Here is a 25,323-nt window from a genome sequence, read left to right as displayed (position 1 = left end):
ATTTTGATTCCTTTTATTTGATAACAGTAACAGCATACACCAATAAGCTGCAAATCTTGAAGAGGCAAGTTAGAATTTGGGCGTCCAGTGGTAGATTTTGCCACATTGGAGTCAATACCAGTACTGGTATTCTTCCTCTTATTCCTTAGACTTTGCCTTAAACGGTCCCGTAGTTTCTTTCTCTGCTTCCTGTTTGTAAAGAAACAAAGTAGATTGTGAAAGAGCCCAGATCGCAACTTGGATACATAACTGATGGCAGCCCCACATAAACAAAAAGATAGTAAAAGTAATTCATAGTTGATTTTAGCAAAAGTAATTTATGTTTATAAGAACATTGTACAACAGTACAATGAATATGGTTGTATTGTCCACTAGCAACACAAATTCCTCAAAATTCTCTCAGCCCAGTTGGTTTTACCATATCTCTGATCATTGATCTGTGGATGATGTCCAGCTTTATAGGTAACTTTAGAAATGTTATAATGCTTTCACTGTGTGAAGAAGTGCCATGGATGAATGTAACAGACTTTTGTAGCTAAATCACAATTAAAGACACGTCATCTCATGCTCCTTCCAGATATTAAACAAACATACATTTTCAATTATAAAAATTGTAAAACTAATAGTCTATACTAATGTTTGAGCCAAGGAGGTCTATTGCACAATTAAAATTGTACAATTGAGCAACTACTAATTAAAATACTTCAGAGTATCTCATCTTAACATCTTTTTTTATTCTTTGGTCTGAATACTTTCTTTTATTGATGCGCCTTCTTTTTTATACATTTTGCATTCATTTATTCAACCACAACTGCAAAAGAGAAACTGCACCCTGAATTTGGAGGTACAATATGAAACTATAATAAAATCAGGGAGAGTACCTACATATTATACAATGAAAAACAAAAAATGGCATTAATGACATTACTTGGTTTTGCAGTAGGCAACCACACACATGATTCCAACGACTAGGAGCGCAATGCAGATTCCGGTTATTGTTAAAATACGTTTCTGATACAGCTCCTCAGCTTCTGAAAAAAAGGACAACCATTCTTTAAAACATTAGATCTAAACACACACAGTCAACCACAAACACAAACAAAGACTCTGGCAACCCTAAACCCAAACAATTTTTTAAAACGACTCTGTAATACAGTTTTTAGATTTCTAGCAACCACAGTCCACATGCAAAGATTTGAAGAGAGATAAATCTGTGTCTTTAATATAACTGAAATGTAATTAATTAGAGGGAAAATGGCAGTGGCTGGTGTATTAAGCTCTTTGAATCCCATAAGCTTATAATTCATATAATTTTTTTATTTTTGTCCAAAATCAATCTAATTTAAATCAGTCATAGAGGTGAGAAATAACAAAGTACAAATACTTCATTCCACATCACCGCATACCTTCAAATATCAAAGTGGTTTGAACCTAAACAGTTAATACACAAAAGACTATGCTAATGGTTTATCCCCAGGGATTAACAAAAACATGTAATTTATGCATAATTTATTGTATGTTTGTTTTGGGGGGGTTTGCCACATCAAAATGAGTGTCGATGTCCATAAGATGTGGTTGTGATACTTCAGAATCTAGCTAGACCTACAGAAGAGGAGCAAGCGTAAAAGGAGTAATGTAGCAGGTAAATTAAAATGCAATGTTTCAGTTAACAAGTATTAGCAAACACACAAACTGTTTGTGTGCAGCCTGCACACTGTGTCCGCTTATGTTTCCCAGGTAGAGGAAAGAATGAGAGCAAACTTCACACAGCAGTGGAGAATGATAAGAAAGATAGGCCAAGAGAGGTAGAAGAGAGGTCACAATTAAAGGTAACATTTTATAAACTTGGCGTTGGAAATCAGCCAAAACAATTCATGAAACATCTGCTTACATCTTCTTGAATTCAAATGTGTAAATCCACAAAGATCACAAAATCTCAGAGCCACAGCAACAGGACAGGTCAGCTGATCATAGCCAGTGTACAAAAAAAATCTATTGAGGCTCACAATAGAAATTATTATTAGTTGTGATTCTTTTACCCACGCTGAGCTATGCGAAGCCACTACAGGATCTCCACCTGTCGAATCTAACTTTAACCCCTGAGAGTACCTGCTTTCCTGATTAACTGTGGAGGCAAAATCTCCTTCTATTAACTAAAAAAATTAAGCAAGTTCTCTTTGTTCTCCTCTTTTTTCTGTGCTCATACTCTACATAACTGATTCAAGCAGATTACATTCATTTAGTATATTTAAGAGACCACACTTTTTCATTTTCACTTAAGTAAAAGAAATGAATTCATTACTTCAACTTTAAGCAGAATAGGTTTTAACACAAGTATCTATACTTCTGTTTCTACTTTTCCCACCTCTGATCTTACAAAACTATTAGTCAGTAAATGAATAAGCAGAGAAATAATCCAACCATGCTTCAAGTGCCTATGCAACTCAGGGTTGCAGATGTGTTTTATATAAACATTAGATCATTCAGAATCTATACAAAGGCACTGGAATTGTTTGGTTTCTGTTTATAATCTTTTTTTTACCTTGCAACATGAAGAACCTTGAAAGGAGTATTGATTTGTCTTTATACTTGTATATATATGGACTGAGTAGTTCATGTTATTACAGGAAACAGGCATGCGGACATCTGCACAGACCCCTTCGCTCACCATCTAATGATAACATTTATGTCTCTTGAACCTTTGACCCGTTTGAAAAATTGCATTTGAAAAGACTTGGAATGATCTCTGTTTATACTCGCTTGTCTTAAGTAGCTACCTAGATACTTAAGTCCTGCAACTACAACTTTACATCTCCACCATAAATGCATCACATCACAGTGTAAGCAGGCATTATTTTCTTATTACTAAGCAAGTATTTCCATGCTGTCACTGGAATCACCAGGATGTAGGACACAAAAAAAGAACAAATTCAACATTCAACTTGCCAATCAGATTTAAATACTCAGAAACTAAAGGTGCCAGAACACTGTTACAGATTGTACTGGCTCACTTTGGCTACGTTCACACTGCAGGCGAAAGCACATCAAATCCGATTTTTTTTGACCCTATGCGACCCATATCCGATCATGGTATGACAGTGTGAACGGCACAAATCCGATATTTTCAAATCCGATCTGGGTCACTTTCGTATGTGGTACTGAATCCGATACATATCCAATGTTTTAGAAAGCGACTGCTGTTTGAACGGTCATGTCGCATTAAATCCGTCTTTTACATCACTGACACATGACAGACGCCAATTATCAGCGCCGGAGAAGACATCGTGAACGCTTCCTGGCCATCCAGTGTAGATGTCAGTGAAACTGTTGGGAAGACAACGTGAACATTTTATTTGTACTGTATAATCTGCAGATTCTGACAGAAATCTGCAACTATCCTTTGAAGCACCGCTCCTCTCTAAAACTGCAATAAGGATCATTATTAGGTTATTTACATTATTATGTAAATAACAGAATAATTTAAAGCAAAAATTGGGAAACGTAAAGTCTGAAGTCTTTATATTAAGGGCCATCAGTCAAACAATATTGTTTGCTCTGGGTCTAAACAGAGCGCGTTGTGTGTGACGTCTTCTTTTGCGCATGCGGGCCGCTTTGAGCGTTCACACTAGAGCGCGTTTGCTGTCGCATTTTATTTGTAGTGTGAACAAGCAGACAAAAAAAAAATCGGATTTGATAAAAAAAATCGGAATTGAGCAATAAGACCTGCAGTGTGAACATAGCCTTTAACCCATGATTACACACATTTTAATCAGAGCCAGGGTCCCCAGACTGACTGACTTTTTATGCTTCTCAAATTCTAAAATTGTAGCACAGGTTCTCCCTCGTCACAAAGAGTACACCATCCATCCATCCATCCATCCATCCATCCATCTTCTTCCACTTATCCGGGGCCAGGTCGCGGGGGCAGCAGCCCAAGGAGAGAAGCCCAGACCTCCCTCTCCCCAGCCACCTCCTCCAGCTTGTCCGGGGGAACGCCAAGGCATTCCCAGGCCAGCCAACAGAGTCCTGGGTCTGCCCGGGAGCCTCCTCCCGGTGGGACATGCCCGGAACAGCTCACCCAGGAGGCGCCCAGGAGGCATTCTTGTCAGATGCCCGAACCACCTCAACTGGCTCAATGTGAAGGAGCAGCCGCTCTACTTTGAGCCCATCTCGGATGGCCAAACTTCTCTCCCTATCTCTAAGGGAGAGGCCAGCCACCCTTCAGAGGAAGCCTATTTCCACAGGTTGTATCCGCGATCTCATTCTTTCTGTCACTACCCACAGCTCGTGACCATTGGTGAGGGTAGGGACGTAGATCGACTGGTAAATTGAAAGCTTCGCTTTTACACTGAGCTTTCTCTTTACCACAAAAGACTGGTACAGCGTCTGCATCACTGCGGCCACAGCACCAATCCATCTGTCGATCTCCCACTCACTTCTCCCATCTCTCGTGAACAAGACCCCAAGATACTTAAACTCTTCCACTTGGGGCAAGAACTCGTTCCTGACTCCACTCCACCCTTTTTCAGCTGAGGACCATGGCCTCAGATTTGTAGGTGCTGATTCTCATTCCCACTGCTTCACACTTGGCTGCGAACCATTCCAAAGCGCGCTGGAGGCCATCACCTGATGAAGCCAACAGAACCACATCATCCACAAAAAGCAGAGATGAGAATCTGAGACCACCCAAGTGAAAGCCTTCCACCACTTGGCTACAACCAGAAATTCTGTCCATAAAAATTACAAACAGAATCGGTGACAAAGGGCAGTCTTGGCAGAGCCCATCACCCACCAGGACCGGTCCGACTTATTGCCGCTATGTGGACCAAGCTCTTGCAACAAATGTATAAGGATTGAATGGCCTGTAGCAATGGGCCAGACACCCCATGCTCCCGGAGCGCCCCGAGTCCACAAAAAACATCTAGACTGGTTCGGCAAACTCCCACGCACCCTCAAGTATCCTTGAGAGGATAAAGTGCTAATCCAGTGTTGCACGACCAGGACGAAAACCGCATTGTTCCTCCTGTGTCCCAGGTTCCAGCACCCTGGCATAGACCTTGCCAGGGAGGGTGAGGAGTGGGTTTCCCCTATAGTTGGAACACACCCTCCGGTCCCCTTTCTTAAAGATGGGAATCACCATCCCGGTCTGCCAATCCAGGGGTACTGCCCCTGATCTCCACTCAACAGTGTAGAGGCGTGTCAACCAAGATAGCCCTACAACATCCAGAGCCTTCAGGAACTCAGGACGGACCTCATCCACCCCAGGGGCTATGCCACCAAGTTGTTTAACTGCCTCAGTGACCTCACCCCCGGAGATTGGCGGGTCATCCCTTTTGTCCCCAGACTCTGCTTCCTCCACGGAAGACGTGCCAGTGGGATTAAGGAGGTCCTCGAAGTATTCCTTCCACCGCCCGACAAGTCAGCAGTGCTCCACCCGCACTATACACTGTGCAGGTAGCACACCGCTTTCCCCTCCTGAGTCACCTGACGGTTTGCCAGAATCTCTTCGAGGCAGTCCAAAAGTCTTTTGCTTCAGCCACTCCCTGCGCCCCATTCTGCTTGGCCTGTCGGTGCCTATCAGCTGCCTCCGAAGTCCCACAGGCTAACCAAGCCCGATAGGACTCCTTCTTCTTCAGCTTGGTGGCTCCCTTCACCTCTGGTGTCCACCATTTGGTTCGGGGGTTACCACCATGACAGGCACAAACCACCTTGCAGCGGTAGCTCAGTGCAGCGGCTTCGGCAGTGGAAATGCTGAACATGATCCATTCTGACTCAGTGTCCCCAGTCTCCCTTGGAATGCTGTTGAAGCTCTGCTGGAGGTGTGTGTTGAAGATCTCGTGGACTGGGGCCTCTGCTAGGCATTCCCAGTACACCCTCACTATACGTTTAGGCGCACCAGGTCTGTGCAGCATCCTCCCCGGCCACCTGATCCAACTCACCACCAAGTGGTGATCAGTTGACAGAGTACACCTAATAACAATGCTAAAATGAAGAAAAATGCACTCATTGAAAAAGCTATTAAATCCTGTATATTTTACCACATGTTTTAACTTTAGCTAATGGGGGACCTCATACCTGGTTATAGCCTTGATCACATATAAGAATATCTATATCAGCTAAAGAGAAATGAGCCTACACCAATAAATGTCAGAAACAGACAATATCAGAACACCCAATCAAAGTTAATCAAATGAGAAGTGGTTAAAGATCATCAGCCCAAAGATTATCAAAAAAGGATGAAATTCAGAACAGCCTATCACCTTTTGTCATTTGACTGAAGTTCCACACATACCCAGATTTGAATTTGAGATGATTGCTTACTGAGACATGGGCCCTATCATTTCCAAGGCAGTTACACCAAAAGATAAGCACTAAGTTCAAACTTTACCTTGCGTTTAAGACAAACCTTTTTTGATGTACTGATAAAACCAAAGTTAGTAAGTTAGATTTTTTTTTATAATTCACAAAATACTCTTGCTGTTGCATAGAACTTCCAGCAGGAACAAAATCAGATGGCATGCTGTATCTCTGGTAAATGGTAAATGGATTCTTTCTTATGTAGTGCTTTTCTTATCTATCTGAGCACTCAAAGCACTTTGGTTTGTAGACATCTTTGCACTTTAATGTCAGAGCAAGCTAAGAATAAATGCCCTGGTCTGTTACTTAGAAAAACTTCAGCTAACTATATTAGTTCAGAATTTAAAAGGCATAATAAAAATGTACATCATTTATGTAATAAATGTTAGTATCAATGGTTATTACAATGTTATTACAGTGGCCTCAATCAGCATGTATTGGGGTGTGGTCTGTGGCTTGGCTGCAGGAGTGGGGTGGTGAAGTGGGTTCAGAGGACTGTGCCAGGGGAGGCTGGCAACTATCATCTAGTCATGCCTCCCCTATTTCAGTAGAACACCAGGACCTGGAAGGAAGAGCTGAAGCTGGGACTGGACAGCCACTGAGTGCAGAGCAGAGTAGAAAAGGTTATCTCTGTGTATGAGACAGCTGGCAGTGTGTGGCCAAAAATGCCCTTCTAAATAAAATACTAAAAATACTAATACTACTAAATACAATACTGTTACCCATTAACAGTGTATGTTCTGCTGGACAAAATAACACTGGCGTGTGTTACTCACTCAACTGAGGAACACCTAATAATAACCACGTTTATTAATGGTCCATATATGAAGTGCACTATATTACCAGAAGTATTAATGCACCGATTCAAATCATTGAATTCAGATGTTCCAATCACTTCTATGACCACAGATATATAAAATCAAGCACCTAGACATGCAGGCTGCTTCTACAAACATTTGTCAAATAATGGGTTGTTTTCAGGAGCTCAGTGAATTCCAGCATGACACAGTGATAGGATACAACCTGTGCAACAGCAAGTCCAGGTGTGAAATTTACTCCCTACTAAATATTCCACAGTCAGAGGAGGTGCAAAATGATAGAGGTTGTCAACTTTCTGCAGGGTTAATCACTATAGACCTCCATATTTCATGTGGCCTTCAGAATAGCTTGAGAACAATGACGTACAGAGCTTCATGGAATAGGTTTCCATGGCTGGGAAGTTATATGCAAGCCTTACATTACCAAGTGAAATGCAAACCATCAGATGCAGTGATGAAGGCTTAGGTGTCTGGTTTTGGCAGTTGGTACTCATTTAAGTGTCTGTATAGGTTCTCAGTCATCCAGGTCATGGTAGTCTAAGGAGCTTAAAAAGGTACTTGTCTAACTGCCCTGTGCTAAGTGTGAAGTTTGGTGGAGGGAGGATTGTGGTGTGGGGTTGTTTTTCAGGAGTTGGGTTTGGCCCCTTAGTTCCAGTGGAAGGAACCCAGAATGTATATCAATATTTCTGTTCAAACATGACTGTGCACCAGCGCACATAGAAAGGTCCAGAAAGGTCCATCATGGTAGAGTGGGTTTGGTGTGTAAAAACTTGACTGGTTTGCAGTGTCTTAACCTTAACCCGACAAAACACCTTTTGGATTAATCAGAGCCGAGACATCAGTGTCTGACTTCACAAATGCACTTCTGGAAAAATTGTCAAAACTCCCCATGAACACACTCCTTGTGTTTTTTCTGGCTTTTCTTCTATGCTATTTTGGTAAAATATTGTTTAATTCATTGCAGTTGTTTAAAGGGTATAAGGAAAAATTCCTGGTTTGTGGGTATATCCTATTTTCACTGTCACTATTTCTAATGCAAATGTATGATAAATGATGTGTGAATTCATGCTGATACTGTATAAATGTTTACTGTCTTATTCTCAATTTGGATGAAGATTTGCAATAGAAGTTAGCACACTAAAGCATCTGCTTGTTCCATTATCAGACTTACATGATGAAAAGTGAACAAACATGTCACAAACCAGAAACTGAAAATTGACCTTAATATAAAAGTTGTGCCTTTTTGATCATTGTGGCATAAAAGAAAATGTAACATAAAAGTAAGAAACAAGTTTGCAGCAGTTCTGTGGACAAAAACACCAAACAAAAAGCTGCAGTTACAGTGACTAAGACAGTAAATGTTAAATAGTAAATGGAATGATTCTTATATAGCTTTTTCTATTCTCCCAGAGCACTCAAAACGCTTTATAAGGCTATCACTCTTTACAGCAAACCTGAATTGGAAAACTATCACAGAATGCACTACCCATAATGTGCAACCATTCAGTGGATTGACTATGGTGAATATGTTTGAGTACACCTAATTTGTGCACAGAGATTTGTTTATCAGAATGTAAATTTCTGCTGAAGCTTTTGACATTTTGGTGTCAATGTCATGGATCCAACCCTCCATGTGTTGACAGTCTAGGCTGGTATTCGTACTGTAACAGAGCAGGGATTTTTTTTTTTCTTAGTATGCTTTGAGCCATTTGAGTATTGTTGCTAACCATGTGCATCGCCTTTTAGACTCAATTTAATATCTTCTAATATTCAAGTATGATAATCCACCATTTCAGAAAGACACGGTGTCCCTAATACGTTTTTTGTGAATATGTAAAAGGCTGTATTTAAGAAAAGTGGTTGTATGGATTGAAACACTCAATTTATGAATGTATATAAATATACATAATAAATAAATATAAATAAATATAAATACAGCTTTAAAGAAAACACTTAAATGGAGAAACACTGCATTAATGAAAAATATAAGAACTAAAGAGGTCAAGTTGTTAGTCAAGTTGCAAGCCAAGAAGATGAGAGGAAATGGACATACTGTAAAAGCTGGCCATTACATAGTTTTGGCAGCGATCACCAGTAAATTCAACTGGACACCTGAGTAGGAAACACGAGAAATAGAGAAGAAGAGAAAGAGGGTGTTAGTTTATGTCATATGCAAAACCCACAGTCATCACTGGTGTTATGGCTAGCTAAACCAGCATGTCTAGCTATTGAGTCTTTATTTAAAATTCTCCTTTCAGACTATGTTGGTATATTGCATAAGTCATAAATGACAGATGATCAATTCTAATTTAGTGATTACAGTTAACCTAATTTAACTACTCTCTTTGCAACAGACTGAAATTTGCATGTATGTCATAAGACAATTAGGATAACCCCAGTTGCATAAATTTCAGATAAAATAGAATTAAAGACCCCAGTAATGGCTCCATTACTCTTGGCCATTCAGTACTGCAAAAGGTGATCCCTCTGCTCTCTTGTATGTGACATTTTTTTTTTTTTTCCAACACTGCGTTTAGACTTGAAAATTTACAGTGACCTGCTAACCTGCTCAAGATAAATATGCAGTGAAATATGCAGTGCTGTTGATTGATTATTATTATCATCATCATCATTATTATTATTATTATTATTATTATTATTATTATTATTATTATTATTTTGGAAATTTTTCACGCTTTCACATTTCAAAAACGGTTTTAATATGTTTAATACACAAAGACGTCCCAAATACAAGTTACAAAATGCAGATTAGAAACAATCATTTTATTTTTTGTAAGAAATACTTATCAACCTACCTGGCCCTATGTAACACAGTTAATTAATGTTAAATCTTGAATTAACTATGATTAACTGTATTAAGAACTGCAAGCCTCACTTGCATCAGTTAAGACTGACATTCATGATTCAACAATACGAAAGAGACTAGATAAAAATTGGCATCCTGAGAAAACCACAGTTGATCAAAACGAATATAAAAGCTTGTCTCACATTTCCCAAAAAATACCTCAATGAACCCCAAGACTTTGGGGAAAATATTCTGTGGATAAATGGGACAAAAGTTTAACTCTCAGGAAGGTTTGCATTCCATTACAACTGGAATAAATTAAACACAATGTTTCATAAAAAGAACATCATACCAACAGTCAAACATGGTGGTGATAGTATGATGGGCAAGGCCTGCTTCAAGGCCCTAATTTATGGAATCATGGATCAAAATAAAACACAAACAAAAAATAAAAATAAAAAACAAAGTCAAGGCTTTGTAGTGGCCTAGTCAAAGGTTAAATCCATCTGAGATGGTTTGGTATGACTTTAAACAGGCCTACATGCTTCAAAACCTTCCAGTGTGGCTGAATTTTGCAAGGAAAAGTGGGCCAAAATTCCAGTGATCTGAAAGACTCATTGTCAGTTATTGCAAATGCTTGATTGTAGTTCTTGCTTCCAAGCGTGGCACAAACAGTTTATAGGTTTTAAGAATAGTTATCTTTTCACATAAGCCCATGTAGGTTTAAATAGCTTTTCCTCTTAAATGAAATCATTTAATAACTGCACTTTGCATTTACTCAGGTAATCTTTGTCTGATATTAAATTTTTTTTTGATGATCTGACACGTATCAACAAATATCAAAAAAACAAATATCAAAAAAAGAAAGAAACGAAATCAGTAGGACTGTAGCACTATAGATTAGGGGCAACTTTCATCTGCTCTTATGCATTTTCAGACAATTTTAAAGCTTTTCAATAAGCTGTAATATAGTGGTATAATCCTAAACTATTGCATCTAATATTGTTATTATTGTTCATATCATTTTTACATCTAAACCCAATTACCAGTTTGGATTTTCCTTTTATATTGTATAAATATATTTATATTTTCCTTTTTATAGTTCTTTAATGTGCTGACACCATTTAACACTTTCTGAGTTGCAAATAAAAGAATAGGGCTTGAATTAGACTTGTACATCATGGGTATGTCTTAATTTACGCATTCATTTAACTAAATTCACAATTTTGACTATAGTCAGATCTCCCTGTATCGTAATAATAGAGATTATTAAGTTTAATAACTGGCCACTCATTTTCAGCTTTCCTTTCTGGCTTTGAATAAATAGTTTATTTATACGTTTTATATAATGCTGACTACTAAAAGCAATTAAAATACACGCACATAATTTAGCTGTTTTAATAATATAGGCCTATATACTGTCTATTGATTTTCCTATCACACACACTCATACACTGATGCTTTGATTTCCACAGCTACACAAGTATATTTAGATGTATTATGTGTTTAATGTCTTTATTTTAATATTAAAACTTGTAAAAGCTTGTATCTAAACTGATAGATGATATTAGCATAAAAAAAAGATTTAGAGAATGGAGAATCTGAACTTGCTTTGCACTACAGCACCCAAATTTTACAAGAACATAATCAATGTTTTGTTTTCTGATGATGTGGCAATGTGGCTGAATGCAAAGAACAAGAAACACCACTTCATACTGAAGTTGAGATCACTGGTCTAAACAGGATGGATGAGGTGTGGTGAGATGTGAATTACATGCAAATTCACTGCAGAAGAGAGTATGCTTAAGCCTTTAGACCATGTTCCACATAGAGTCTACTTGAACTTGGAGAAATAAGTTAAGCATGCTCACCAAGTTTATATCTGTGCATAGAAGGCAACATGGATTTCTCCACTATTTCGTGGAGAAAATATGCTAAGAGTGAAACACCAGCAATGACATGTGGGACTAAATACAGTTGTATTCACATACGTTTTGGGTCTGAGACATTCTTAAGAACTGCTTGTTCACATCGGTGCCCAGTGAATCCAGCCAAGCACCTAGTTAATGGATAGAAAGGAAAAGACAAAAACAGCACCTACTGTTATCCACAGGACACAAACACTTAATGACACAGTCACAAAACATACCATGTTCCAAGATACAACTTTATCATATATAAATAAATAAATAAATAAATAAATAAATCTAGTTATAATGTTCCAGTTACAACATAATAAACATAGTGGGAGTTCCTGACCTGGATGGGAGGCATCCCAAGAAAGCCCTACAACACCCATGGTCTTTAGGAACTTAGGGCGATCCTCATCCACCCCAGTGACCCAGCCACCAAGGACTTGTTCAGCTACCTTAGTGACCTTTTTCAAGTAATGGGCAAATCATTCCCCTCATCCCAGACTATCACGGAAGGATAGGCTCCTGCACGGTATGTACCACCAGCAGATAGAGGAAGTGGCTGACATCCAGAAGTCCTACCAATGGCTAGACGAATCTGGACTGAAAGACAGCACCGAAGCAGCACAGGAACAAGCTCTGAACACAAGATCCATAGAGGCTCTGTCACAAGGCAAGACCCCAGGTGCAGGCTGTGTAAAGATGCCCCTGAGACAATCCAGCACAGGGTAGCAGCAGGGTAGAAGATGCTAGCAAGCAGAGCATACATGGAATTCCATAACCAAGTGGCCAGCATAGTATATAGAAACATCTGTGCCAAGTATGGCCTGGAAGTCCTGAGGTCAAAATGGGAGACACCCTCTAGGGTGCTCAAGAATGACCGAGCTAAGATCCTGTGGGACTTCCAGATACAGACGGACAAAATGGTGATGGCTAACCAACCGGACATAGTGGTGGTAAACGAGCAGAAGAAGATGGCTGTAGTGATAGACGTAGCAATATCAAATGAGAACAACATCAGGAAAAAGAAACACGAGAAACTGGAGAAGTAACAGGAGTGAGTGACTCCAGCAGATCCCAGGAACAACATCCGGGATCTCTGTCCAGAAGAGCACAGTCCTAGGAACAGAAAAGATACTGTGCAGAACCCCAGGCCTCTGGTAGAGGACCTGAGCTTGAAGGATAAAGACTGCCCCGGCTAACCACTGCCGATTGGTTAGACATCACCAGTTTGTTTGTCTGTATCTGGAAGCCCCACAGCATCTTATCTCAGCTTGATCATTCTCAAATGGCGTGTCACATTTTGACCTCAAGACTTCCAGGCCATAACTTAGCACAGATACATGGCATACTATGCCAGCCACTTGGTTATGGTGTTCTATGCATGTCTCGCTGGCTAGCATCTTGAACCCTGTTGTTATGTGCCTGATTGTTTCAGAGCTTGTTTCTGTTCTGCCATGATTAGTGCATCTGTGCTGTTTTTCAGTCCAGCTTTGCCCAGCCACTGGTAGGATTTCTGGATGTTAGCCAGTTCTACCATCTGCTGGTGGTACATTCCCTGCAGGGCCCTGTCTATCCATGATGGTTCTTCTCCTTGTCTACATTGTCTGCAATGTTCCCTTCAGTTCTGACTACTTTTCCTCTCTTTGTTACCATCTGGCTAAACTTCTCCAGTCCGAACGACATTCTGATGTTGTTGCTATAGCTCCTGGTGGTATTGATCGATGAATCAATGCCTCATTCACTCCTGGCATACAGCTTGATATGATCCATGTAGAGGAGGTGGCTGACAATTGTTCTATTACGTAGTCGGTACCCATAGCAAGTTTTGTCAATGATGTCACTGAGGGGGTTCGGGGCTATGCAGAACAGCAGTGAGGACAGGGCATCTCCTTAGTAGATCCCGCACTTGATGGTGACTTGTGTGATTGGCTTGAAATTGTCCTCTAATGCTGTTCACCACATCCCCATTAAATTCCTGATGAATGCTCTTAGGGTCCTGATGATCCTGTATAGTTCTAGGCATTCCAGGATCCATGCATAGGCATTGAGTCATAGGCTTTCTTGTAGTCAACCAGCGGTACACAGGTTGGTCAGTCTACTCGAATAGTCTTGAGCGACTGCTCTGTTACCAGTAGCTGGTGTTTCACCCCACTGGTATTCCTGCCGATTCCTGTCCCACACTCACTCGTCCATCGCTTTCTTGCCCATTCTCGTCCCTCACTCTCTTGCCCTCTCTTGTCCCTTGATTTCTCGTCCCTCACTCTCTCGCCTTCTCGTTCCATTACTCCCTCGCTCTCTATCCTCGCACTTTTCCCTAGGTTTTGTCAGTCTGCATCCTAATGAGTGTGTTTATCCCATACTTCCTGTTTTACTTTGATATACTCCTGTCTGGTGTACGTCATGTTTAGTTTTGAAAAATAGGCTCCCTTTTTTCTATTCCGTCTTTATTCTTGTTGCATCATTTTGGATCAACTGAAAGCTTTTAAGGGAATTTTTAGAACAAACTGATAAAAGATTCCTGGCATCCAAGGTAATGCCATTCAGAATAAGCTTCTGGTTAGATGCCACGTATATGTAGGGCAGAGTACAATAACCTCAGTTTTTATCTGATTTAGAACCAGGTTATTAAAGGTCATCTAGGTATTTATGTCTTTAACACTTTCCTGCTGTTTAACGAATTGGTTTGTATCATCTGGCTTCATGGATAGATAAAGCTGGTCATCACCTGCCTAAGTGATGCAGTCCTAGCACAGAAACCTATGGAACTCTATTTACATGAACAAATTGGACTCTATTAGATAGATATAATTCACACCATTGCAAGTTAGTACCTAAAATACATATGGTATTCTCAAATCTCTAAAAATAAAACAAAGTATTAATAAACTATTATGGTCAACAGTACTGAATGCGGGGTTAGGGATAGGGGGGTTAGGGTTAAGATAAAAGGAAGGGTTGGAGAAGGTTAGCCTGTAATTAGCTAAGACAGCCGTGTCAAGTGATGGCTTTTTAAGAAGTGGTTTAACCCACAGTATCCAGAGTCATGTGCAGTAAAGATGCAGTAAAGATGTAACACTACGCCGCTACCTAAACCATACTCCTCTGTGGGATCAGAGTTTAGGTAGTTGCTACATGGGACTGACAAACAATGAAAGACTTACATCCTTAATCTTAGTTACGGCCCTTTCAGAAAGACATTTACTGTAATGAAATGTATTCCTCACTGCTATGTAATCCAGCACTTTAAATTCATTAATTTAAATGTTATTAAGAAACTGTCTAACAAAAGAGGGTTTTCAGGAAATACTGTAAAAGTTTTTAGTTTCTATTTTCGAGGTTTGATAAATTTGGCCAGATTTCTAGACATGAGATCTGCTCCATCCAAAGTAGGATAGATGCCGTCTCTCCTAACAAGACCAGGAAGTTTCCCAATTATCTATGAAGCCCACATAATTTTTGGAGACAACTCAGATAGCCAGCAGTTTAAGGAGAACATGCAGCTAAACATGTCACCCCTGATCTGTAGACAGTTAAACTTCTAGACTTTTGTTTTCCCTGTCCCAAGACATGCTGCTACCATCAAATTGAAAATGAGTAAATAGTTTTCTTAAAATCATACTTTTCTCAGTTTTAACATTTCCCTTCACCCCATCTACTCCCAACAACTGGCTCACCGTTGCTGAGCCTAATTCTGCTAGAGGTTTCTTCTTGTTAAAGGGAGTTTTTACTTCCCATTTATACAAATCCATTGGGGGTTGTCTGATTGTTGTTATTGTAGAGTATTTACAATAAAAAGGGCCTTAGGCCAACTGTGTTGTATTTTGGTGGTTTATAAATAAAACTGAATTTCATTAAATTGAATTGATTTTTTCTGTGTTCTACTGTGAATAAATAATTTTACTGACATCCCAGCTTTTTCAGAATTGGGGTTGTATGATAAAGTACCATTATATTTCTTATGTTTTCATTCATGTCTACTTTTCAGACAATATAGGTTGGATTTAGTTAGTTAAGCAGGATAAAGTACAAAAACTATTTTGTTCTGGCTTTACAGATGCCAGCAGTAGCAGTATTCAGTGAGCTTAACCTACAGTTCATGGCATACCTGCAGAGAAACTTTGTACTGCCCGGGATGATTTCAAGGGTAAAGCACTCTCCTCCATTAACACAGTAGTTCCTCTGACTGTCACTGCAGCGGGTTACGTGACTTGAGGTCTTTGCTGTAGTGGAAGTGCTGATGGTAGCTGGGAAGAGACACCTATAATTAGCATATCATGAAAACAACACATGCATCCTCAGCCTTAAACGTGAATTATACTTCTGCGCCAGATCTATGTCATAACCAGAATACCATTTTAACCCTACCCTACAGGTAACCTGATGTGCACCTTCCGAGAAATAGCTACACATCATGTCAACGCATACCATAGTCTGGAAGGTTGTGGTGTAGGGATAAAAGAGTTTCCAGTTACAACCTCAGTTAGAACATAGATTCCCCACAAAAGTCTTAATCAAGCTTAATGGTGTGTTCGCACTAGGCACATGGTTAGCTTTTATCAAGCCCTAGCACAAATATTCCTTCTCCCCACTTTCCTACTACCCAATGAACAGCTAGAGTATACATGCAAGTGGGCTAATGATAAACACGTGTAAACTCTCATCATCATATTTTGTTAAACATGTGCATATAAAAAATGCTTGCGGGAATTTAAACTGTAATAAATTACTTCTTGGCCAATAATCTGTCGAATATTGGTCAAACATTTCTCTCATGAAATGTTTGACCAATATTTCAAATAATTTTCAGGCAGAAAGAGCATTCCTATCACAAGATGGAAGCGGCAAAGCAGCTGCTTTTTGGCAGTTACCTGCTTTTTGGCAAAGCAGGTAACCCATAGCATGGAGAGGAAATGGTATTTTACAAACTTAGAAGATTGTTGCTCTAAAAAAAACCTCTGTAAAACTAGAATATCTTACTATTCATCACGGAAGAATATTATGTTTCTCTTTAGCACTGTACCCAGTCTGACAAAAAGTCAGCACTCTGTTGAGCTATGCATTCCTTTAACTTGAACTAGTAATCACATCATCATTTTCATAAGATTTTAATCATTAGAGATAAAATTACTCATAACCATATTAGATTTAACATTATGTACATCTACCTCAGTACTAAGTTAACTTCAGTAATTAATTCCTCCAAATCACAAACATGTCTTTTAAACCCATTTCTATAAAACTGCTCAAAAAAGTACAACTTTGACAAACATTAAATAATGCCTCAATCTTAAATGTGATCAACCTATTTCTACTAATGGGCTACATACCACAGGCCTTCAAGCTGGCAGTAATTAAACCATTTTGCAAACGCTAGTATAACTGGCAAAAATCTCCCAGACTGTTCTTCCTACTTAGTCAGCTTGCCTCTGTTGGCCTCTGCATTTGTTCTGGATAGCTGACGCAAATCCTGCTCCTCAGTCTCTGTAGTTTATTGACAAAATGACAACAACAACAAAAATAGTACAAAAGGTAAAGGTGTCTAAATATGTTATTCGATCCATTGTTTCACTGCAATGAACTTGTCCTTTACTAAATCAATTGCATGACACTTATCTCAATCAAACAGTAGAAGTTTCCCCAGTTTATTGCAAGTAATTAACTAAAAGCACACCCATCGCCATATTTTAACACTGATTGACACTTGTTTAAGCTGACATCAAATATTTTATACCTTCTATGGGGAAACCTCTTCACAGGGTACCATGTAAAAGGACCTAGGTCTTGCTATGTTTCCCAAGACTAAATCTATCAGCAGTATAATAAGTAGCTTATTTGACCTAAAATTAAAACTTCTCTTACTGTTTAAATATTATACAGTAGTGGATAAAAATAAAATATACATCTTAGAGAAATTGTTTGATTTTATGATTTGTGCATTACAGTACAGGAACATTCAGATTTCAGTTAATATTAGGAATATTTGCAAATATGTAATCAAGCTAACCAGTTCTTTGTTCCCACCATGTGTGAACATTAATGTGGATGAGGGATACTTGAAGTTAACAGTTTGGGTTAAAAATACTACCTTTACAGTACATATTACATGGTTACACCCTGCCTTGGTTATGCCACTAGCACACATTTTACATGCAGTTATTCACATAATTATTAGTGGTGGCTTACCGTTAAAATATCAAAAGTTCCCAAAATATCTGGTTTCCATTTAAGGATAGGCATGCTATAACAGTTGTATAACAGTTATAACAGTTATGTAGACAATTTGTCAAAACAGATTTTTAATAAATATAAGTTCCTAGAATTTTGAATAAATTAATGCTCAATACTCAGTATTCTGTCCTGAAGCATGACTTTTATCCACAGTCATTGTGAAAGGACGGATTGCATTTCATTGCAACATGCTTTAAGTTGTTCTAATGAAATGAATTGTAGCAATGGTGTGTAAAAGCTATTGGTGGATTAAAATAAGCAATCATTTGCTGGGAGCCATTGCACCTATCATGTGTGAAGATAATTGTCAAAAATGTTGTTTGACAATATAAGTCATCCTAAAAGGTCATGGCCATGGTATATAATTCCACAACATCAGTATCTTAGAAATGTAACTCATCAACTTTTAGTAAAGGTTATAAACTCCCCTACTATAGGTTTTTATCCTCTTTGATATTATCTTGATTCTACTAGGCCTCGGCTGCTGGGAGCATGATGTGTTTCTTCTTCACTCACCTCTTTTTGCTTTTTATGTAGTTATACAATACATTGCATTTAATCATTAGTTAACATTAAACTCTGGCTCTTTTCCAATGTGTCTTTTGCCTATCCTTCTCTGCGCTCTTCTTTTTCTATCACAGCAGATGGCTGCCTCTCCCTCCATTTTTCCTACATTTTTCCAAGCACTTTCTCATTGGGGTTTTCTCTTGATTATTGATTATTATCTTGATTATCATCAATCTGAGACAGGATGTTTCTATCTTTAGAGGTATTGCACAAATGTAAGAAAGTAGTCCTACATATTTGTTTAATATGGACATTGAAAACCATATCCTGGTCAAAACTGACTCCAGACTCCAGAAGATTCTTCACAGTCTTAGAGGAGGCCAAGGTAAAACCATACAGATTAAGCATCTGGTTAGATACATATACTTAAGATTTTTAGAACTGCAACATATTGCTGTAGTGTGTTGCACTGTTGCCACACAGCAATTAAATACTGGGTTCAAACTCAATGTCTTCCTGTGTGGAGTCTACATGTTTTCCCTATGCCTCTCCGGGTACTCTGGCTTCCTCTCACAATCCAAAGATATGCGGGTTAGGTTAGGTTAGGTTAGGTTAGGTTAGGTTAGGTTAGGTTAGAATAGAATAGAATAGAATAGAATAAATCTTTATTATCCCACGGATGAGAAATTTCAGTGTTACAGAGCTCTTACAGCAAGGGAGTGAGTGATTCTAAATTAGCCATAGGTGTATTAGTGTTTGTTTGTCTCTATTTTACTCTGCAATAGACTGGCAACATGTCCTAGATGCCCAGGTCATCCTGTGACATCTAAGAAAGGGTCTGGACTCTTCATGATCCTCACCTGGATAACTGGGTAAGAAATGGATGGATGAACTGTTATCAATTTTAAAATACTGGAGAAGAGGTATTTTTAAAATAAAAAAGGGCAGCGTGAGACAGTTACAATGCATCTCATAATGTCAAACTTCAAAGTGAAACCTTTAGAAAGTACAGACAGTCTTTGGAATAAAGCTGCACTTTCTTCCTAAATTTACAGCAGCGCTGCAACTTTGAGATGAGTGATAGGGGCGGAGCAGCAGTGCTATCACTGAGAGACACCAGCTTTGCCAGAAATCAGATAACATTCTACAGGCCAAAACAAGACATTTATACATTTCAGCATCAGAATCTCACTTGGGATACTCAGAAAGAAAATTAACAGAGGTAATTGTCTCAAACATTAACCTTCTATCACTGCTGGTATTCAAGCATTCTTAAGTAAAGCACTGTCTACAAACCAACCACTGACCTACCACCACTACCTCACCACAATACAACACAGATTGATGTGACTACAAACAAAACAACCTAGTTGAATGGCACTGGCAGAAAGAGAGTATAAATGGATTGATGTTTTTTTCCCTGCGCCACAGGGATGGTGGGGACATCAGTTAGCTTCAAGAAGGCTCTGACCTTGAAATGTAGCACAGGCAGAAAACAGGAAGTCTCCCTGTGCCACAGCCTGGGGTTTCAGTTTATGTCATGCATCATTTATTGATTTGCATTTTTCAGTATAACTTGAAATGTGCATCCACACACACTTCAGAGATCTTTTACATTTCTCACATATGTTTTCTGCAACAAGAAAAACATAAAAAAAAAAAAACACTGATAAACTTTAATTACTTAAGTCATTTCATTATAATATAAAGCACCACTTATACTCTAAAGTGGGTAAAAGAGGATGACTAACAGAAATCGCACAATTAGTGTATGGGTAAAGTAGATTTAAACTAAAGGTTCATGCTGTACACACTTTGTGTAGAAATAGTTCAGGGGCTTACTCATGGCACCGTGTGCAAGTCACAACATATCTGTTTTCAGGTACAGAACATCCTTGTACAGAAAAAAGAACACTACAAAACGAATGATACAAGAGAAAAAAGTTATTTGAATGTTATCTTATCAACCTGTTTTACCTTTTGCAATGATGAAAATCATAATTTGGTGTTAGCATGTAATGCCTAGCCATTACAACCTATATCTAATTTAGGCTCATAAAAATATGTAAGTAACTTAAAGCAAAACCCACTTACAGATTTTTATATAAAAAGGTATTTGGTACTTACAGATAGTTTGATGATGGCTGTGTGATTTCTGTGTTGACTTTGGTTGAGGAGTCTGCTTTGGGGTGGTATAGTGTTCAGCATTATATTTCAGTGTGACAGCAGGCTCAATCACTCGTGAAGACTGAGACACATGCGGCTGTTGTGTAGATTTATCTTTTACTGAAACTTCAGGATGCTCTGGGGTAAGGGTGAAGGTGGTGGTTAGGGAGTTATTTGAAGGAGTTGTATGAGGAAACGAGACTGTTATTCCCAGCGTGGGTTCAACTGGTATAATAATTGGGTCTTGTCCAATAGGCTTGGGATCTAAATGTGATGGTGGTTCATACTCAAATATCTTATCCACAAAGACCCATTTGAGGCCAGCTGTGCAGAGGGCTAAGCTAAGCAGACAGGCCAGTATGGGCAGGATGCAGATTTTCTCAGAGTGCAGGCAATTGTTAATCTGTTCCATCTCTATGCACACACAGCAGGCCTCTGGCAAGGTCACAATTCCGAAAGCCCCCACATGCTCCCCATCGTCACCAGCACCACCTCCTTCTGCAGTTCCCTCTATAGCCTCCTCCCCACTCTCACCAGCTGCCTCTGTCTCCTCTGGTTTCTCTTCTGGGACTTGCCTAGTATCAACAGTAGAGCCAGTGGGGGAGACTGATCCAAAAGGGGGAGCTGGCCCTGCAGAGACTTCCTCCATTCCCTCGGTCATCCTTTCACACTGCTTGAAGAAGTGTTTCTTACCACCTTAGCTATTAACTCAGATCATCACACAATGACACTTTTCCACCAATGTCTTTTAGTATCTTTTCCATTGTGTAGACACAGAGTGAGAGCTGGGTTTCAGAGAAAGGTGATGCCCTTCAAATAGTGGAACCTTGCTAACAATCCAGGGGGTACGTAGACAGTCTATGCATTAGAAAAAGGAATTCCTTATTCATGCTTTTTTTTCACAAGGAAAACAACTGTCAAATTTCCTGCAGCAGAAAAGAAAATAGAGAAAAGATTTTTTTAAATGTGCGGTCTACTAGTGAGCAGCAGTGAAACAGTTGTACTCACTCACCTGAATACTTGGGAAGAAAAGGTAGTATCGACGTGATGGGACAGCTGTAGCTGAGGCAAATGTAGTGCAGAGGACAGGCCAGCCAAGCACTGCAGTGGCAGGAGGGACATGCTGTCTAGTCTTGGGAGCTCCAAACAGCTGAAAAGCTGAATCATCAGGGAGCGGCAGGTGTCCTTCCTCTCAGTGCAGCCACTGAAACAGATGAGTAAGGGGAAAGAGGAAAAAAGGAAATTATACAGAGTGGGAGGGGGGCTGCAGCAGCACAGAAGGGCAGAACTGGATACTCCCCTTTTCTTCTCTCACCCCTCCTCTCTCAATCCTTTATTTTCAAGTGGTGAGCTGTGCAGACTCTGGCCTCCTCCCTCACTGCCTCTCTTCCTGTCTGGTAGTGTGCAATGCAGGCTGCTCCCAATCCCTGTACAAAGCATCAACCTAAGCAAGTTCCTACTTGATCCAATTAGAGCATATGTCAGCAAATCAGAGACAGGCAAACTGCTGTAGCCACACCCTCTAGCACCACTCCCCATTCATTATGCTGGTACCAAAGGGTGTGTTGGCTTTTTCCTTTTTTATGCAGAGAAAGCAGCCACATGATCCACCTAAGGGGATAAAGCTGTTGTATCCTACTCATCTCAAGCATCAGGTCTGCACAAATAAAAACATGATAAATATGTGATAAATATGTGATAGATAGATAGATAGATAGATAGATAGATAGATAGATAGATAGATAGATAGATAGATAGATAGATAGATAGATAGATAGATAGATAGATAGATAGATACTCTGTTCTTAGGCATTTCTAGCCTTAAATATGGTGTTATGTATTTCTTAGCCTAGATTTCAACACATATCTTGGTATATAGTATTATGTTTCACTGGATAAAATGGGGATATTGATTCCAAAACTGGCACTTCTTTTTTATAATGATCAACTGTGACAGAAAGCCCCAGGACTACCAATAAAACTATTAACTTCCCTCCCCCACTCATACCACCAGGGGCTAGAAGGACAATCTACAGTCCATAGTCTTCTGGATGTGTCTGGGCTTAAACAAGATGGAAACAGCTAGAAAGGTCAGGTCACAGCAACACTGAACATTGACACTACTGTGACCCTTTCCACTTACTCAGACAGAATTAATACCATTAATGGTATTTGTGGGAGATGACTTCCTGTGATTTTGTTTCCAATATTGACTAATATTCTGCTTTTGTGTGTGTGTATGTATGTATGTATGTATGTATGTATGTGTATATATATATATATACACACACATATGTGTGTGTGTGTGTGTGTGTATATATATGCATATGTATAAATGAAAAAGTCTACATTAAAAATATGTATTAAATTACTAAATTTATGTTAAACAGACTTTGACTTTAAAAATTAACTGAGTTTTCAGAGAGGCCAATCACAGTTTGTTCAATCAACTCTGATTATTTTCACTATTAGTTAGGCACATGCATGAGTGCTGAAAAAGAAAAAGTGCCATCATCGATGGAAATCCAAGAGTAGAATCTCCATTTTAAAACAGTGGACTGAGGAACATGAATGTGTGTCAATCAGTGTGGACGTTTATCTTAAAAATATCTACTAAATTACCAAAAATTTAGTCATATTTATTTAACTATAGAAATAATTATATTTTACAGATTTTGCAGAAAGATGAAAAGCAGCACAAATGTTTGTTTTTTTTATCTGATACTGTCAATCTCAAATTGCTAAATAGTGGAAGATGTTTTTGTCTGTGTATGTTTGTTTCCCTTTCTGTAAAAGTCCCCACCCCCCACTTTATTCAGTGTTTGCATTCGGTGTTTCCATTCAAAAGCCCTACAGGTCTAAGCATGCCAGAGTTTTCTTAAACACCAAACTCATTTATTATTGATGCTTCAGAATGAAAAGAGTACGATGAAACTGGGTAAAGATAAGAATATATATAGTGATAGCAGTTACATTAATATATTTAGTTTTGATGTTTTGTCTTTAATATTTTCAGTAAAACAGCTACAACTTTCACTGACAGCATATAATATAGTTTTGCCCTTTTCATCTGTTAATTTTGGAGTTACCACAAAATTTACTCTATCATTACAACAATTAAGTGTATTCATCCAAGAGTTCACATATAGGATGATTTTTGTCTGTCACTGGTTGGTGCTGAGATCTGAATCTGGGGGAAGCTCATGTAATCACAAAGAGAAAATCATCATCACAAACTATCAAATATCCCTCAAAACTTAAATAAAGCTGATCCTTCCCTGTCCTGAGTTCTCTACATTTTTTTTTCTATCCACAGGTGCGCTGAGAGGTAACATGTAAACTTGTTGTTAAAAAAAAGACAGCTTTATATAGTAAGCTATTATCGAGTATGAACTTTGAATTTAGTTGTGCTTTTTAAAAATGAAGAGCTGCAAAGATGAGATGATTGGGTAGTTTTCCAGTCCTGGTTCCATTGAGGTGCTGCATCATGGTAACCTGCAGGAAAACAGAGAAAAACGCATGCTGGTACTATCACTAGTTTTGTTTTTGGCAGCTGCATAAGCACTGCACACTGAATTTTGTAAACCATAACTCATGAGTAATCCATACTGCTTTGTAATCCGGCCCTTTTAAACAAATTCTCAGGATAAAATAAATACATTTTTTTTTAAAAACAAAAAAACAATAATATAAAATAGACACACATTTACTTTTAAACAGCCATGATTATGAAAATTAAATGCTGACTGATATCAGGAATTCTACTCTCCACAGTTGTTAAACAGATATACACAGGTCTCTCTGTAATGGAGGATGTCACTTTAAGAGAGAGAGACGTGACCTCCTGAACTATGAATGATGAAGATGATAAGGTGCTAACTCTATGCATCTGCAATCTCAACAGGGTTGTCCGATAAGAACAGATGGCTTATCCACAAAATCCACTGCCACTTAGGTATCTGTCGTTCACTCATTTATTGAACAAGAATCCAAGTTACACATCCATAATGTGAGTGAGGGGATTTAAAGTGCAGTAAAATGCTGTATGCCGTGTGGTGAAGTGATGGTGTGGTTTAGGCCCATCACTAACAGCATAAGAAAGAACGAAATTCACACGGTGAGTAAATCTCTACTGACTCTCCCCACCTGCAGCTCCGACTGAACTCTTTGCGTCGAAGCGTGTACGTAATGATGAGTCATTCCTGGATTCAAGGAGACCATGCTACTGATGTCAGTGTAAAGCATTTCAACCAAAAATTCCAACACTTTTAACAAAAAGGAATGTTCGATCGTGTCAAAGGCCTTGAAGAAGTCCAGAAACAACACATAACTGTCTGTTGTGATAAATTCTCTGTAGTCTAGCAGGTCAAGAATCAGTCTAGTGTGGTTATGTATGTTTCTACCCTTCACAAAGGCCGACTGGCACTCATCCACTATTTTGGAAAGCCCCAGATCCAATCTATTAGTAAATATAAGCTAGCAACTAGTAGTCATTGCATAATAAAGTAATTGGTCTCCAATTATC

The 25,323-nt window shown here is 38.9% G+C and overlaps 1 protein-coding gene across 5 annotated transcripts in view; it reads right to left on the bottom strand.

Annotated features, from left to right (window-relative positions):
* nrg1 (neuregulin 1) overlaps positions 1-24,293 on the bottom strand; it is a 52,399-nt gene extending 28,106 nt beyond the window's left edge. Inside the window, exons 1-7 of one of the 5 annotated variants that reach the window (XM_005449528.4) lie at positions 22,114-24,293; positions 21,811-22,002; positions 20,760-21,724; positions 16,003-16,141; positions 11,973-12,040; positions 929-1,031; positions 39-189 (exon numbers count right to left, since the gene is read on the bottom strand). In XM_005449528.4, the coding sequence (XP_005449585.1) occupies positions 39-189; positions 929-1,031; positions 11,973-12,040; positions 16,003-16,141; positions 20,760-21,459 (1,161 nt within the window). In that variant the 5' untranslated portion in view covers positions 21,460-21,724; positions 21,811-22,002; positions 22,114-24,293. Of the gene's footprint in view, positions 1-38; positions 190-928; positions 1,032-9,228; positions 9,288-11,972; positions 12,041-16,002; positions 16,142-20,759; positions 21,725-21,810 lie in introns of all 5 variants that reach the window. The other 4 variants (XM_019360728.2, XM_005449529.4, XM_005449530.4 and 1 more) reach the window with 4 other exon arrangements.
* Between the last annotated feature and the right edge of the window lie 1,030 nt (positions 24,294-25,323).

Source organism: Oreochromis niloticus, linkage group LG7, assembly GCF_001858045.2.
Source record: "Oreochromis niloticus isolate F11D_XX linkage group LG7, O_niloticus_UMD_NMBU, whole genome shotgun sequence".
Taxonomy (NCBI): Eukaryota; Metazoa; Chordata; class Actinopteri; order Cichliformes; family Cichlidae; genus Oreochromis; species Oreochromis niloticus.
This window is presented reverse-complemented; position numbering and strand designations above follow the sequence as displayed.